We start from the raw sequence: 16,183 nt of genomic DNA, 5'->3' as shown, positions 1-16,183 counted from the left end.
CTTATTTAGAACTCAGATGTATCTGTCTCCTGCTGTAACACGGTATACCCCACCCCCCTCCTAGAGCTCAGATAGATGCCAGGAGACCTGACGGGGTCTCTCTCTCCACAGAGTTAGTAACAAAGTAAGAATAAACATTACAATTTTAACACTAATAGTGATCTTAAGTGACTTGCAAGATTGCAATTTCAGGCATGCAGCTATCAGCAATTAGAAAGGTGGTAACCCGATCTAGTGTACATAGACTGACTCCACAGTTCATCACATTGACACAGCACAGTAAAGACAGGGACGGGTTTAATGTCTCATTGTGTCCATAAGTGATTCAGGGAAGAGAACCCAGCACCATGCACCAGCCAGCTCTGCACAGCACTCAATCTGAGAGCCAGATCACATGGAGAAAACATTTAGGTCTCTTTATGAGTAAGGAGCTGGAGCAGCCTGCCCCGGATCTGTTTGGTCCTCGCCCCGTAGATGATGGGGTGTAGCATGGGGGGCACCACCAGGTAAACACTGGCAAAGAGAATGCGTAAATGCAGTGGCACATTGTGGCCAAACCGCTGTGTGAGAGAGGAGAAAAAATCTGGGGTGTACAAAGCTAAGATGGCACAAAGATGAGAGATGCAGGTCCCAAAAGTTTTGAGCCGGGCATCCTTTGTGGGCAAGCGGAAGATGGCCCAGAGGATCTGAGTGTAGGACATGGTGATAAAAAACACATCCATTCCGCTCACAAAGAAAAGATTAAACAGGCCATAGTAACTACTGATGCGGATGTCAGCACAGGCCAGCTTCACCACGGCTATATGCCGACAATAAAAGTGTGGGATGATGTTGGTTCTGCAATATGGCCACCGCCTCGCCAGGAAGGGATAGGGTAACGCGAGTATGCCACCACGCAGCACCAAGGCCAGGCCTATCTTGGCCACAACAGAGATTGTGAGGATGGCAGAATGTCTCAGGGGATGGCAGATGGCCACGTAGCGATCGAAAGCCATGGCCACGAGGATTCCAGACTCCATTGCTGAGAAGGAGTGAATGAAGTACATCTGGGTGAGGCAGGCACTGAAACTGATCTCCCTGGAATTGAACCAGAAGATACTCAGCATTTTGGGTACGGTGGATGTGGAAATGAGCAGGTCGGTCACAGCCAGCATGCAGAGGAAATAGTACATGGGCTCGTGGATGTTCGGCTCCATCTTCACGATGATGAACAGGATGGTGAAGTTCCCCAAGATGACTATGATGTACATGGTGCAGAAGGGGATGGAGATCCAGACATGGGCCGCCTCCAGGCCAGGAATGCCCAGCAGGATGAAGGTGGAGGGGTTGGTGAAGTCGGTTCTGTTAGAATCTGACATGGTGTAGGGGAGACAGTGTCCAACTCTGAGGCATAAGTGTGTCTCCTGCTTGTACCGTATGTTCCCCTGACTTTCTGTGTGTTCTCAGGGTCTTGGGTGATGGTCGCAATAGAAATGCCTGAATGGAGAGACAACGTGAATATGAAGCAGCAAAGAATCCTGTGGCACCTTATAGACTAACAGACGTTTTGCAGCATGAGCTTTCGTGGGTGAAGTGGGTATTCACCCACGAAAGCTCATGCTGCAAAACGTCTGTTAGTCTATAAGGTGCCACAGGATTCTTTGCTGCTTCTACAGAACCAGACTAACACGGCTACCCCTCTGATACTTAACGTTAATATGAGACACTGCATACAGTAGTGGAGCCTGTTCTCATGGGAGAAGCAGATTGATCACTCTTCACACACTGAAAAATTACATTTTCATTAAACAGAGAAAACAAAAATGACCCCAGTAAATCCAATTCCATATTTTGTGGTGCTCCTGCATTAATAATACATACACTTTTTGGTGGGGGAGTACATACTCTAGGGCGTTCCCCATTCATCCAGTTGCTCAAAAACTGAGAGTGAAAAAAACAAACTTTTTGGAACACATTTTGTGGGAGAAAAATCCCAACTAGAACATACCTCGGGGAAAAGAGGACCCAGCTTAAGAGAAACATATGATCATTCACAGCAGTGGACAAAACAAAAGCAATATTCAGATCTCTAAGATATGGGAGGGAGAATAACACATTCGGGATACGTGTTTTGGTCACCCAGTCTCTTATAAGGATATAACACATATAAATTGGATTTCCAAGACAGGCTCTGAGAATGGGGGAGGCTGCCATATGTAAACATATATAAAAGCCTGGGCCTCTTTAGTTTACACCAGAGATAAAGAAGGAAGCATATGATATAGGAGAAGAAATTAAAAAATGATGTTGGTTTACATGTAAATGGACAGTTCTCAACCAGTACTATCTATAGACATTAGTGCTCCAAGAGGACTAATTCCCTAAAGCTGAGGAAAATTGTCAGCAAAGAGAACCGGAAGGAAAAATTTAGACAGAAAAATATGAATGAAAATTGGTAGTTTTTTTATAACAGTTCATTAGATAGCAGAAAACTCATGATTCCACAGTCAACAAAGTGATCAACTTTGTGTAAAAATGCAGTTCAGTGATAAAGTGAAGGCAGCAATTGGTTGTTGGTGGTGCGCGGGTTAGCAATACATAACAAAGAGAAAAAGGGAAAATAGGTAGCCAAGAATAGAAGTTGGAAGTTATGAAAATTGACAAGGGACGTTAAGTCATCTGGGTAAACTCCATGTTTGGCAGGGCTCTGGATCACAAAAAGAAGGTTATTAAGTATATTAGCAACAAGAGAAATCCTAGAAAAGTTTTATTTCAATTCCTGTGTTAAATGTAACATATTAAAACTAAAGGGAAAGGTTTTCTTCAAGAAAGAATTGACAAGGTTAAGAAAGAATGGAAAAGCTTTTATGGGATGACTTCAAGAAAAAATCTAGAAATGTAAGTAATGCCAGGCACCAACAGGGTTTATGCAAAACAGGTGTTGTCAAATAAACCTGATTCCATCCTTTTATGAGAGTACACATTGATTGATCAAGGGTACACATTTGGTTGATCAAGGGAACCACGCAGCTGCAACAAACCTTGATTTCTCAGAGGCATTTGGTTTAGTAGTGGAAAATATTGAGTTAAAAAATTAACACCCTAATATATCAGTAGAGAACATGTAAAATGGACTGGAAACTGGCTAACTTATCGATTTCAGAAAGCTGTAGTCAATAGTCTTTCATCAGTAAATGGGGCTGTTTGTAGTGGAGTTCTGTTGGGATCAGTTCTAGGCCTGATGCTATTCAATATTTTAATCAATAATCTGGAAGGAAATACAAAATCCCTGCAGATAAAATTTGTGAATGACCCAAAGATTGGCACAGTGGACACAATGAGGAGCCCAGGGCAGGCATACCAATTGATATGGAGTATTTGTTAAAAGGCGCCAATGGAAACAAAATGTTTTAATACATTCAAATGCAAAATTATCCTCTCAGAACAGGGAATGCAGGCCAGAGCGACACACTACAGCACTGTATTATGGAATGCAAGGGCCCTGAAAATGATTAAGGAGTCATTGTGGACAACCAACTCATCGTGAGCTCCCAGTGCGATGCTGTACCATAAAGGGATGATGTGGTCCTCAGGTGCATAAACAGGGGAATGGTGAGTTGAAGCAGGGGAAGGATTTTACCTCTGCACATGTGATTGGTGAAACAAACTGCATCCAGTACTGGGGTCTACAATTGAAAAAAAGATGTTGAAAATTTGGAGAGGATGCAGAAAAGAGCCTAAAAAATCATAGAATCATAGAATATCAGGTTTGGAAGGGACCTCTGTAGGTCATCTAGTCCAACCACCAGCTCAAAGCAGGACCAATCCCCAACTAAATCATCCCAGCCAGGGCTTTGTCAAGCCTGACCTTAAAAACCTCTAAGGAAGGAGATTCCACCACCTCCCTAGGTAACCCATTCAGTGCTTCACCATCCTCCTAGTGAAAAAGTTTTTCCTAATATCCAACCTAGACCTCCCGCACTGCAACTTGAGACCATTACTCCTTGGTCTGTCATCTGCTACTACTGAGAACAGTCTAGATCACTGTTGCCTGTAAGCTGTGCGTTTGTGCGTGTGCACACAGATTCTAAACCCTGCGCATATGGCAAAACTCACGCACAAAAAATGAAATATTATATCAGAGCCAGGCCAAAATATAATTTATGGGCGACTTTTGACATTGTTCGCAACTACAGCCAGGCATTTTGACTTATTCACACATACTTGAGCTTGTACACAGCCAAATGAACAGACTACAAGGAGATGTGTGGGTCCCGATCATCCAGAAATGATCGACGTTTCAAGTTCGAAATGCTGACAGTCGGGACCCACACATCTCCTTGTACTCTGTTCATTTGGCTGTGTACAAACTCAAATATGTGCGAATAAGTCAAAATGCCTGGCCGTAGTTGCTAAGGTACTGCAAAGATTTCCAGAAATGAACCAAGATAAGTGTTGTTTTTGTGACTGAAATCTTTCAAAGGATTGGACTTCATACAATTACCCATGACGTTTTATCATTTTCTCCATGTTTTTTTTGCCACTTTTTTTGCTATGCACAAACTTCCAGTGTCCTGATCTGAATGATCTCTCGTTTTCTCTTTTGTCGAGCCACGCTGTTCAGTGCGTTGATATAGTAGGTCAGATCCCTATGTTCAGAATGCAAAGACTTTCTCACTGAAGAGATTGTTATAGTCAGTCAATACAATGACTTCAAGTTTGCAGTAGCCGAAAGAATCAAAAGCCAAATGGTTTTAAGTTCCCCGGATACGGTGACATTTGCTCACCAGAACGAACAGATTCAGAGATCTTGCAAAGTTGATGGATATTGTGGAACATTCCTAGCATGAAGCGCAGACTGTGAGTGTGGCTTTAGCTTAGTGAACACTCTAAAAAACAAGCTACGGACTCGTTTACAAGTAGATCATTGGAACATGCTGATGTGTAGTAAGAGTTACCAGCTGGATGGAGGACGGATAGATCTGGAGAGAGTTCATATTGAATGGGCAAATGAAAAAGATCCAGGGAAAAACAGTAAGGTGAGTTCAGCAGTCTTTGACATTTCAACCAATAAGGAAATTAAAATGCATTTGTAATTCCATATCTTATTCTTGGCTGATAAACATTGATTGATTTCTTTAGGAAAATTTTACATTTAAAACACAAACTCTTATTTTTCTTTTTTGACTTATGATGTCTCTGCCTGAAAACCCATATAAATTGACATAATGGCATACTTATTAAATTGTCTTTATTATATGTTTATCAAAATCTTTTCGGACATATGTATAGAATGAAAGGTGAAAGTGGACAACATCCTATAAACTTATAATGATCATGATTAATGTGTGCTTGATGTATGCTCATGATTGTCTCTATTAAAATATCATAAAGTGTAATGCTTAAAACTAACTTCTGCTTCATGAAGAATTGTTAAATTTCCTTTTTCTTAGTATTTAAAAATGACATTTATAAAATAACATGGTTGTACTAAGAGGAGACCCTAAGATATAAACCTTGGTATCAGAGGCCTGGTATGAGGCCTGAGGCCTAAACTAAAGTAATGGTCAAGACTTTGCTAACATAAAGCAAAGTGAAGCTGTGAGCCAGAGGCAGGCCCTGCTCACAGAAGCTGGCAAGGAAAGGGCTGATGCTGCAAGAAGCTACGTACCTAAAAGGTACTGAACACTAGATATCAAAACATTCACATACTTGCACATTCCACACAGATAACAAGGAACAGGCTGGCCCATCCCAATGACAGGGGCAAAAGGGGAATATGATGGATAGAGTTGTTTTGATCAAACCAACATGTACAAGGTGAAAAGCGGCACCTTAATACGTAGAGGGGTTGTAACTTGCTACGTGGAGGGGTTGCACCTCATACGTCAGGTGTGATGTGTAACTTGTTTGTATCTGTGTAGAAAAATGCATCCCTGGGGCGGTGTCTTTGTCCAGCTGAGGGGGCAGTGGAAAGTCCCGCCACTGACTGAGCTGAGTCCATTGCCAAGAGTCATTCTGTCGCAGTACGCCCGGTAGACTAAGTAATCTACGGGGACCCTACCAGGGTGTCCGAGGTTGCAATAAACCTAGCTGACGTGGCTTTGCATCTTACTGGACACTGTGGTTATTGGGGGTTCTCGTCGGGTCTGCTGTGTCAGCTATCTGCGCAGAGCTGGGACAGCACATAGAGGGAACACACGCACGCAGCTGAGTAATATCAACATTGGAGAGAGCAGAGCACCACACCGGTAGCACTCTGACAACAATGGTATAAAACTATTATTATCATAAATTGCAAATTGAAACTTCTTAAATATATAAGCATTTTACTGGCTTGGGCATGTTTGCCTCATGGCACACAAATTTGAATTTTTTGCACACACAGCCTGTCAAAAATGGGAGGGAATATTGGTATAGATCCATCCTCTTTGTAACCCCCTTTTAAGGTAGTTGAAACCAGGTATCAAATCACCCGTCATTCTTCTCTTCTGCAGACTAAACAATCCCAGTTCCCTCAGCCTCTCCTCATAAGTCATGTGCTCCAGCCTCCTAACCATTTTTGTTTCTCTCCACTGGACTCTTTCCAATTTTTCCACATCCTTCTTGTAGTGTGGGGCCCAAAACTGGACACAGTACTCCAGATGAATTGATTGAAGGATAGAGAAAAAGCTGGACCATTAGACTTGAAGGTGTAGGTGTGGTCCTCGGATAAATAATCAGGGGAGTGGTGAGTTGCAGCAGGAGATGGATTTCACCTCTGCATATGGGATTGGTGAAACAAACTGCATCCAGATCTTGGGTCCACATTTGGAAAAAGGTATTGAAAACTTAGGCAGAAAAGAGACACAAAAATGATTGGAGGACAGAGAAAAAGCCAGACCATTAGACTTGAAGATGTATATCTCTTTAACTTATCAAAAAGATGATCAAGCGGAGACTTTCATAGTGCTTCAATATAGACACTAATTACGCGGATGGAAAGGGGTTCTCCCCTCAGCACAGGTAATCCCTGAGAGGTAGTAGCTACGTTGGTGGAAGAATTCATCTGATGCTGTCTACCTCAGGGCACAGATTATCCAACTAGTTCTTGGAATGTATGGGAGAAATGTTTTTGTTCCAGAAGCAGGAGAAAGCTACTAGGAGTGAGGCTGTTTTAGACTTGATTTTGACAAAGAAGGAGGAACTGGTTGATAATTTGAAAGTGGAAGAGAGTTTGGGGGAAATGATCATGAAATGATAGAGTTCATGATTCTAAGGAATGGTAGGAGGGGAAAAAAGGAAAATAAAGGCAAAGGATTTTCAGAAGGCAGCCTTTAATAAACTCAGGGAGTTGGTAGGCAAGATTTCATGGGTAGCAAGGCTACGAGGAAAAACAATAGAAGACAGCTGGCATTTTTTCAGAGACATTATTAAAGGGACAAGAGCAAACTATCCCTCTGCATAGGAAAGATAGGATGTATGGCAAGAGACCACAATGGCTAAACCAGGAGATCTTGAATGATCTAAAAACCAAAAAAAGGATCCTACACAAAGTGGAAACAAGGTGAAATTACAAAGGAGGAATATAAACAAATAAGACATGTATGTAGGGGCAAAAATGGAAAGACCAAGGCACAAAACGAGATCAGACTAGCTCAGAACATAAAGGGAATAGGAAAACATTCTACAAATACTTTGGAAGCAAGTGGAAGACCAAGGACAGGGTCAGCCTGTTACTAAATGAAGAGCGGGAAACAATCACAGAAAATGTGGAAATGGCAGAGGTTCTTTGTTTCGGTTTTCACCAAGAAGCCTGCTGGTGTTTGGACAGTTAACATAGAGAATGCCAGTGAAAATGGGATACGTTCAGATGCCAAAAAGGAGACAGAACAAGTTAAAAGTTACCTGGACAAGTTAGATGTCTTCAATTCACAAGGGTCTAACAAATGCATCCTAGAATGCTCTGAAGGAACTGACTGAGCAAATATCTAAGCCATTAACAATTCTCTTTGAAAAGTCATGGAAGTCAGGGGAGATTCCAGAATAATGGAAAAGAGCATATATAGTGCATGTCTATAAAAAGGGAAATAAGGGCACCACAGGCAATTGCAGAATAGTCAGCTTAACTTCTCTACCAGGGAAGATAATGGAGCAAATAATTAAGGAATCAATTTGCAAACGTCTATAAGATAATAAGGTGATAAGTGATAGTCAGTATGGATTTGTCAAGAACAAATCATGTCAAACAATCCGGATAGCTTTCTTTGACAGGCTAACAAGTTTTGTGGATGGAAGGGAAGCAGTGGATGTTGTATCTTTTGACATTAGTAAGGCTTTTGATATGGTATCACATGACCATCTAATTAAGAAAGTAGGGAAATGCAACCTAGATGGAGCTTCTATAAGGTGAGTGCATAAGTGATTGGAAACCTGGTCCCAGAGAGTAGTTATAAATGGTTTGCCGTGACGCTGGAAGGGCACAACAAGTGGGGATCCACAGGGATCAATTATTGGTCCGGTTCTTTTCAATGTCTTCATGAATGCTTTAGATCATGGCATACAGATAAACTAAGTTTGCAGATGGTACCAAGATGGGGTAGGTTGCAAATCTTTTGTAGACTATGATGAAAATTCAAAATTATCTGGAAAAACTGGGGAAAGGGTGATTAGGGGTCTTGAAAATGTGACCTATAAGGAAGACTGAAGAATTAGGTTGTTTATTCTGAAAAAGAGAAGACTGAGATGGGACATGATCACAGTTTTCAAATACCTAAAAGGAGAGAGAAAATATATTCTCCTTAACCTCTGATGATAGGTCAAGAAAATATTTAATTAAATTGCAGTCAGGGTGGTTTAGGTTGGACATTAGCTAAAAGTTCCTAACTGTCAGTGTGGCAAGGCACTAGAATAAATTGCCTTGGGATGTTGTGGAATCTCCATCATGGGAGGTTTTTAAGAGCAGGTTAGCCAAACACCTGTCAGGGATGTTATAGATGGTGCTCATCCTGCCAGATCTATGATTCTAAGATACAGCTACATGTCTCTGGGGAGTGAGGTTCTTTGCTGTTTAAAATTAGACAAATACAATTTTATGTTATATTAGCAAAGTATAATATGCAACTCATGGTACGTGTTAGGATTCCTCTACTCGTTGCAGGTTAGATTTCAATTGGAGTAATGTGTCCAGTTTTGCTCACCAATATATAGAAAGGATGTAGAGAAACTGGAAAGGATCCATAGGCAAGTGACAAAAATGTTATTCAGGGGATGGAATTCAAGCCGTATGAGCAAGTTGAAGGCACCAATATGTTTATTTGGAAAAAGGAAATAATTTTGGGACATGAAAGTGCTCTTCAAATACTTGAAAGGCTGCCATAAAAACGAGGAGGAAAGTTATCCTGTCTTACTGGAGAGGGGCAGGACAAGAGGCAATGGGTTCAAATTCCAGCTTAGCAGATTTAAATTAAATTTCAGGAAAATCTTCCTAACTTTAAGGACAGGAGGCCAATGGAACAGACTCCCAGAGAAGTCATGGAAGCGCCTTCTGTGGAGGTTTTTCCCAGACCTGGGAATAGTCATCAGTCTTACATAACTAGAACAAAAGAAATCCTGCATCTTGTCAGGGGATAACTAGCTGTCCTTTGCATTCCCTTATAACAATCCTAGGGTAGTGTCGGCCTTGGTCACACACTCGTCTTTCGGCTCAATCCAGAGGTAACTGAGTGAAATTTAAGGGGCCCGTGTTTTACAGCAGGTCAGACTGGATGATCAAATGGTCCCTTCTGACCTTAAAGCCTATGGATCTATTGATAAAGAAAGTACATCAGACACTTACATTTAATGTGTCTCATAACATGAACAAGGGAACATTTAGTTAAATTGAAAGTGTGAACATATAGCATTGAGAAAAGGTAATTGCTACCATAATTCCTATTTGGCCTGTAGAACTCCTTGGTACCAACATTATTGGAGCAAAGAGCACAGAAGAATGGGATTCACAAATGGATTGGCCAGTGTGGTTGGTGCCGGTGGCATCCCCTCTACTTAAGGCTGTCTGACACCTTCCATTAGAAGACCTCATTTTCAGTTGCTTATAAGTTTGGCAAATCTTGAGTGATTGGACTGAAATTTCCCATGCTGGGTGCCTGCTTTGAGCAGAATTGTTTTTTGAAAGTTTCAGGCATAACAGTTCAGCCGACTTCTGGAATGAAGCTATGAGAGAGTATGTGTTACCCACGTTAAAATATTCTTATTATTGTTCTAGTGAGGAACGGTAGCACCTCCAAGCTTTCTAGCAGATAAAAGTCAGGTAACAGCCCCTGTCCCTCTGCCCCATTAACAGACAGAGCCCCGAAATGCAAGAGGTGGGGGTGACAATGTCTGTGCAATAACACACAGCTGGCTCCTGATGTCTGTACGCTGTTCTTCCTCCAAGGGAAATTTTGCCTCAGTGGGGCTAGATCAAAGTACGGGGCAGGGTCTCAGAATTTGAACTTGTATTACTCATCAAAAAAATCTTTCTCCCTGAAGGATTCACTGTGCCACTGAAATGCACCACCGTTGGGCTGGAGGCCATCAGGCAAGATGAGCATCGATGCCCAGAAATCAGTGCTATTTTGGGCAGTGATTCTTTAGCAAACTCATCAGTTATGGCAAGGGCCTTGGGATGTGTCATGGTTGTGCAGAGCGGAAAGGACCACAGACTTACTCTCTATCCCTCCACGTCCATGTTACACAGGGATTGTCGATCAGGTGAGCTCCTCAACGAGAGATGGGTACCTGTGAATTCTGAGATGGAAGTATCCTTGCTAGGAATCCCCCTCGTATATCCGTGACCCATAGCGCTCTCTGCCCAGCAACTTCAGCAACATCCCATTCAAAGATCTAACACAGGGGTGTGCACAGTTTCTAATATAGCTCTGTCTAATCCCCGTGGGGTTCACTCAGCCTCTAGAGGAGAAGAGAGCATCAGAATGCAAACAGGCTGTAGGCAAGCATGTCTCTGCTTCTGTGTAATTATCCAGTTTTAGGAGTAAACAGTAATTAAAGGACCTTCCCAAGGGGAGATGAGAACTCCTGGGCTCTGTGCTGAGTCAGAGAGGAATTGGCTGTTTTGTGTATTTGTGTATATTTATAAAATATAGTTGATTAGAAAGAAAATAAGTGATACTGCCTATATGTCCATAGGCTCTGGTACCATGTAAATGCCTAGGATAGATGGGTAGACAGTAGATGGTCAGATCTGGGGAAAGATGACTGACGGGAGACATGAGCACTTTCTACAGACATATGGAGCTAGGCGATATGGTATCAGAGATCAATATATCTCCTCACTATCATCATACTGTGCAGCAACCTTCATTGAAGGATCTTCAGAACAATTAGCAAAGGAAAGTCATTATGAAAATATCCCCAGAATACAGATAGGCAAACTGAGGCATGGGGAGATATGGGCCGGCCAAGGTCACACACAGAATGAGAGACACGATGACAGACAGAACCAAGGAGTCCTGACTTCCCTGCTGTAACCACAGTCTCTCTGTGACATCAAGAGGGAAATGGACTCCTGCTCTGGCAGGACTGTTCATTGGGTGGTGTCATAAACAAACAGTTATGGGTTAATTCCTCTTTTACCTGTAGTAAAGGGTTAAGAAGTTCATGTAGCCTAGCTGACACCTGACAAGAGGAACCAATGGGAGCACGAGAAGACATTCTTCCACTCTACTCTGTGCTGGTTAGGCCTCAACCGAAGTATTGTGTCCAGTTCTGAGCACCGCATTTCAAGAAAGATGTGGAGAAATTGGAGAGGGTGCAGAGAAGAACAGCAAGAATGATTAAAGGTCTAGAGAACATGACTTATGAAGGAAGGCTGAAAGAATTGGGTTTCTTTAGTTTGGAAAAGAGAAGACTGAGAAGGGACATGATAGCAGTTTTCAGGTATCTAAAAGGGTGTCATAAAGAGGAGGGATAAAACTTGTTCATCTTAGCCTCTAAGGATAGAACAAGAAACAATGGGCTTAAAGTGCAGCAAGGGAGGGTTAGGTTGGATATTAGGAAAAAGTTCCTAACTGTCTGGGTGGTTAAACACGGGAATAAATTGCCTAGGGAGGTTGTGAAATCTCCATCTCTGGAGATATTTAAGAATAGGTTAGATAAATGTCTCAGGGACGGTCTAGACAGTATTTGGTCCTGCCATGAGGACAGGGGACTGGACTCGACCTCTCGAGGACCCTTCCAGTCTTAAAACCTATGAATCTATGTTTTCAAAGAGGGAGGAGGGAAATCAGTCTTTGGTCTGTTCAAAAAATTGGTGGGAGGTGAATCAGTCTCAGTCCTGCCAGGAAAAGGGGGATAAAGACTGTGGATTTATTTTTGGGGGAATACAGAGTTTCCAAATGACTCTCCCATAAATATTTTTTTAAACTATTTGGTGGTGGCAGCTACTAGATCTAAACTGATAAATAAGCTTAGGGGTTATCTCATGCAGGTCCCCACATCTGTACCCTAAAGTTCAGAGTGAGGGCGATACCTTGACATGGTGGTAGGGGAGGGATTCAATTGAATCAAAAGCCAGTAAATTTTTATTTTCCTTTTGTGCTGCTGTGGAAAGCAGTGCAAAGAAACATAGATTGTTATCACTCTTTGCCTTCTAACAAGGGCTTTTGTTAAAGAAAAGTTTCCAGCTGTGAACAGCTGGAGAGTAATTAAAATTTTGCACACAAAAAAAAGTCACAAAACCAGTTTTCCTTGTTTCTTTCTTACTCTGAGGGGTCAAGTTATGGTAACAAAGGAGTTTACAAGCTGTTGTTTTTTTTTCTACCTCTTGGGGATAGCTAGGGTAGACCAAAAAGTCTGAACACTGAATGCTGTGAAAGTCTTTGTTAACTAAGCAGTCCTGAGCTGAGGCATCCCAGTTTCAGTAAACTGCGGAGGAGGTGTGACCCAGCATAACAAAGCAGAAAAATAAGTACCAGTGATGCCGCTAATAAACTCTAGCTGGCCAAACTGGCAGCAAAATAATATAATAAAAAAAAACATAAAAGACTACTCAAATTAAAAAAACTTAAAAATCGCAGCTACTAAAAGAAAAGAAAAAGCCAAAGAGGATGCCCGCAAGAAAGCTATGAGGAAAAAAAAAAGAGATGGAAATCCAGAGAAAGGCCCAAAAGCATGCACTGAAGTTAGCAAAGATTCAGTCAAATCCACCAAATAATCCTAACAACCCTCTACCCGAAAACCACATATAGGAGCGACTATGTCCACAGTATAATAAATCCAGTAATATTGCTAAATATTTCCTCACCTTTAATAAACTGTGCACTCTCCATGCCATTCCTAAAGATCAGAAGATGACCACATTGGTAGCAAAATTGACTGGAAGAGCTCTGGATGTATTCAACAAGATGTCTATTGGGGAGGCTTCTAACTATGGTAAATTTAAGGATTTGGTTTTGAAATAATTTCAAGTTACATCTGACACTTACAAAGTCAAATCTAGAGCTCTTCAGAGAGGGCCTGGACTAAGTAACGTGGCTTATGTACACCAGATAAAGGATCTGTTAATAGAACATGGAAATCATGAAGTGATTCATGTCACACACACAAAGATACTAGCAAACAAACGCTAGGGACACCATCCCTGCCCATCCAGGATAATAGCTATTGATTGACCCATGCTCCATAAACTTATCTAGCTCTTATTGGAACCCTGTTACTGTCTTGGCCTTTACAGCATTCTCTGGCCCAGAGTTGCACAGGTTGACTGTGAAGAAATGCTGTCTTTTTTTTGTTTCAAAACTGCTGCCAATTAACTTCATTGGGTGATCCCCAGTTCTTCTGTTATATGAAGGAGTAAATAACATTTTCTTATTCTTTTTTTTTCACACCAAGCATGATTTTACAGACCTCGTATCCCACCTTAGTCATCTCTTGTCCAAGCTGAAAAGTCCCAGAGTTTTTAATCTCTCCTCATATGGAAAATGTTACATACCCCTAATCATTTTTGTTACCATTCTCTGTGCCTTTTCCAATTTCAGTGTATCTTTTTTGAGGTGGGGTGATCAGATCTGCACACAGATGTACCAGGGGTTTATATAGAGGCAATATGATACTTTCTGTTTCATTATCTATCATTTCTTAATGATTCCAAATATTCTTTTAACGTATTTGTTTGCCGCTGCACATTGATGAGCTAGTTTAACCCTATTTACGCATGTGTGATTCTATGAACTGTCTGTATCCTTTGGTCTTTTGTTTTCTCCTGTTCTCTTCCCTCACACACCTTGTACTCAGAGGCAGGAGTTTGGGGCAGAGGCATCTGTCAATAAATAGATTAATCTTTAAAGACTATCAGCCCAAACAAGATCTCAGCCAGACAGAAGAAGTGAGTAACTACATTCTAGATGAAACCAGTTTCTTCCAGCTTCTCTGCTGAGAAGTGAGCATGGAAGTAATGGAATCTCCCCAGAAGAGGGATTAAATAGAGGAAGTGTTGTTCAGCTCTTCAAAACCAGATAGACTGGACGAGTCAGGAGAAGCTGGGGCAGGACAGAGGCACAAGTGGCAGAGGAGACTCTTGGGTTGCAGAGCTTGGCTGCAGCAGAGAGACAGATTCCAGATGCAGGAAAAGCCATGAGTTGCAGGAGGGACAAAGTATGGTCCAGGGAGGTGTGGACAAAGTGATGGGCTATTGGAAAATATCATCCCCACTATACAATTTGTCAGAGGATGTCATGGGTCCAAGAATATTACAGCTTTCAAAAATAACTAGAAGAATTCATGGAGGACAGGTCCATCAATGACTATTCGCCAGGATGGGCAGGGATGATGTTCCTAGCCTCTGTTTGCTGGAGGCTGGGACAGGGTGATGGGGAATCGGTCACTTGATAAGTATCTGTTCTGTTCATTCCCTCTGTGTTGTGTTTACCTGGATCTAGGTATCGCTTCTGCTTTCTAAAGTAGAGGAATTGTTTTAGCAACCTGTGAATGGGGTTCCAAGGTGGCCCACTCTACTCAGTTAAGGCAAACTGCCAAGAATGGGGAAGAAAATTCCCCCAAATGGGTGGTTATTCTAACACATGGATTTACCAAGTCAGCAACAAAACAGCTTTCACAATGCTTTACTGCTTACACAGAAGCCAAAGTCATGGGCTTCCACCCAGACAGCCAAGTCAGGTATGATGATGATTATTGAAAATCCTGCTCATCATATAATAAAGTTTTACAAATACTAAAGGATTGTACACAGCACCTCCCAGGTGAATGAATGTTTCAGATAATACCCAAATATTCACTTACAGCCAATTCTTATTAATTAATCTAAGATTTATTTAAAAACAGAGCGTATTGGTTAAAAGAGAATTATACACAGAGACACGATTAGAGTTTTTAAGTCAGGTTTATATTAGAGATGGCTGGCTTCAGAGTTAGATAAAGATCTTTCAGAATCAGTCAAGAGATTAAAGTCCATTGTTGAAATATTCATTGTCAGGGCTGTCCAGGGTATAACAGGAAACCAGAATCTTGCATCTCAAGCTTCCCCCGATGATGCTTAAGCAGATCTGAGATCAAAAAGAACAGGCTCCAACAGCCCTTTATACAGTTCCTGGGCAGCACAGCAGTCCTTGGGTCAACAATAGGCTTTTGAAGTAACCTTCTGTTTCAGAGGTGGGCAAACAGTGGCCCGCGGGCCACATCCTGCCCGTGGGACCCTCCTGTCCAACCCCTGAGCTCCTGGCCTGGCCGACTGGTCCCTGGTTCCTCCCTTGCTATTCCCCCTCCCCTCCAGCCTCAGCTGGCTCGCTCAGCCGCCGGCACAATGCTCTGGGGGGCAGAGCTGCAAGATCCTGGGGCAGGAGTCCCGTGACGGTGTCAGAGGGCAAGAAGCAGGTGCTGCGTGGATACAGGGCAGGTGCTGGGTTACGCCTGGCTGTCTGGGAAAGCACAGCCTCCCCAAACTGGCCCTCTGTACAATTTTCAAAAGTTAATGTGGCCCTCAGGCCCTCAGTTAATTGCCAGTGAGGTTTCTATTTCTGAAACCTCACTGGCAATTAACTACCTGGATTAATAAAAGGTTATTATATATTAAGCAGTTAAAGAAAGGTCACTAGAAACTTTAAAGAGACATATAGAAAATGAGATTAGTGCACCCAAGTTCCATCTAATAATATGTCCTTTTCATCTCTGAATTACCCAAATAATGCTCCAGACAGGAATCATTTGG

General features: G+C 42.0%; 1 protein-coding gene across 1 annotated transcript; it reads right to left on the bottom strand.

The window, feature by feature from the left end:
• Positions 1 to 407: 407 nt before the first annotated feature.
• LOC123375318 (olfactory receptor 52R1-like) lies at positions 408 to 1,358 on the bottom strand. The gene has a single exon (XM_045026090.1). It carries the CDS (start codon positions 1,356 to 1,358, stop codon positions 408 to 410), a length of 951 nt encoding a protein of 316 aa, XP_044882025.1.
• Positions 1,359 to 16,183: the final 14,825 nt, after the last annotated feature.

This window comes from Mauremys mutica, chromosome 1 (assembly GCF_020497125.1).
Source record: "Mauremys mutica isolate MM-2020 ecotype Southern chromosome 1, ASM2049712v1, whole genome shotgun sequence".
Classification (NCBI taxonomy): Eukaryota; Metazoa; Chordata; order Testudines; family Geoemydidae; genus Mauremys; species Mauremys mutica.
The sequence above is the reverse complement of the archived record's forward strand: the minus strand, read 5'-3'. Positions and strand labels throughout refer to the sequence as shown.

What these genes read in the sequence shown, in the direction of transcription:
- LOC123375318 (XM_045026090.1), bottom strand. Translation starts at nt 1,358, where the DNA reads ATGTCAGATTCTAACAGAACCGACTTCACCAACCCCTCCACCTTCATC.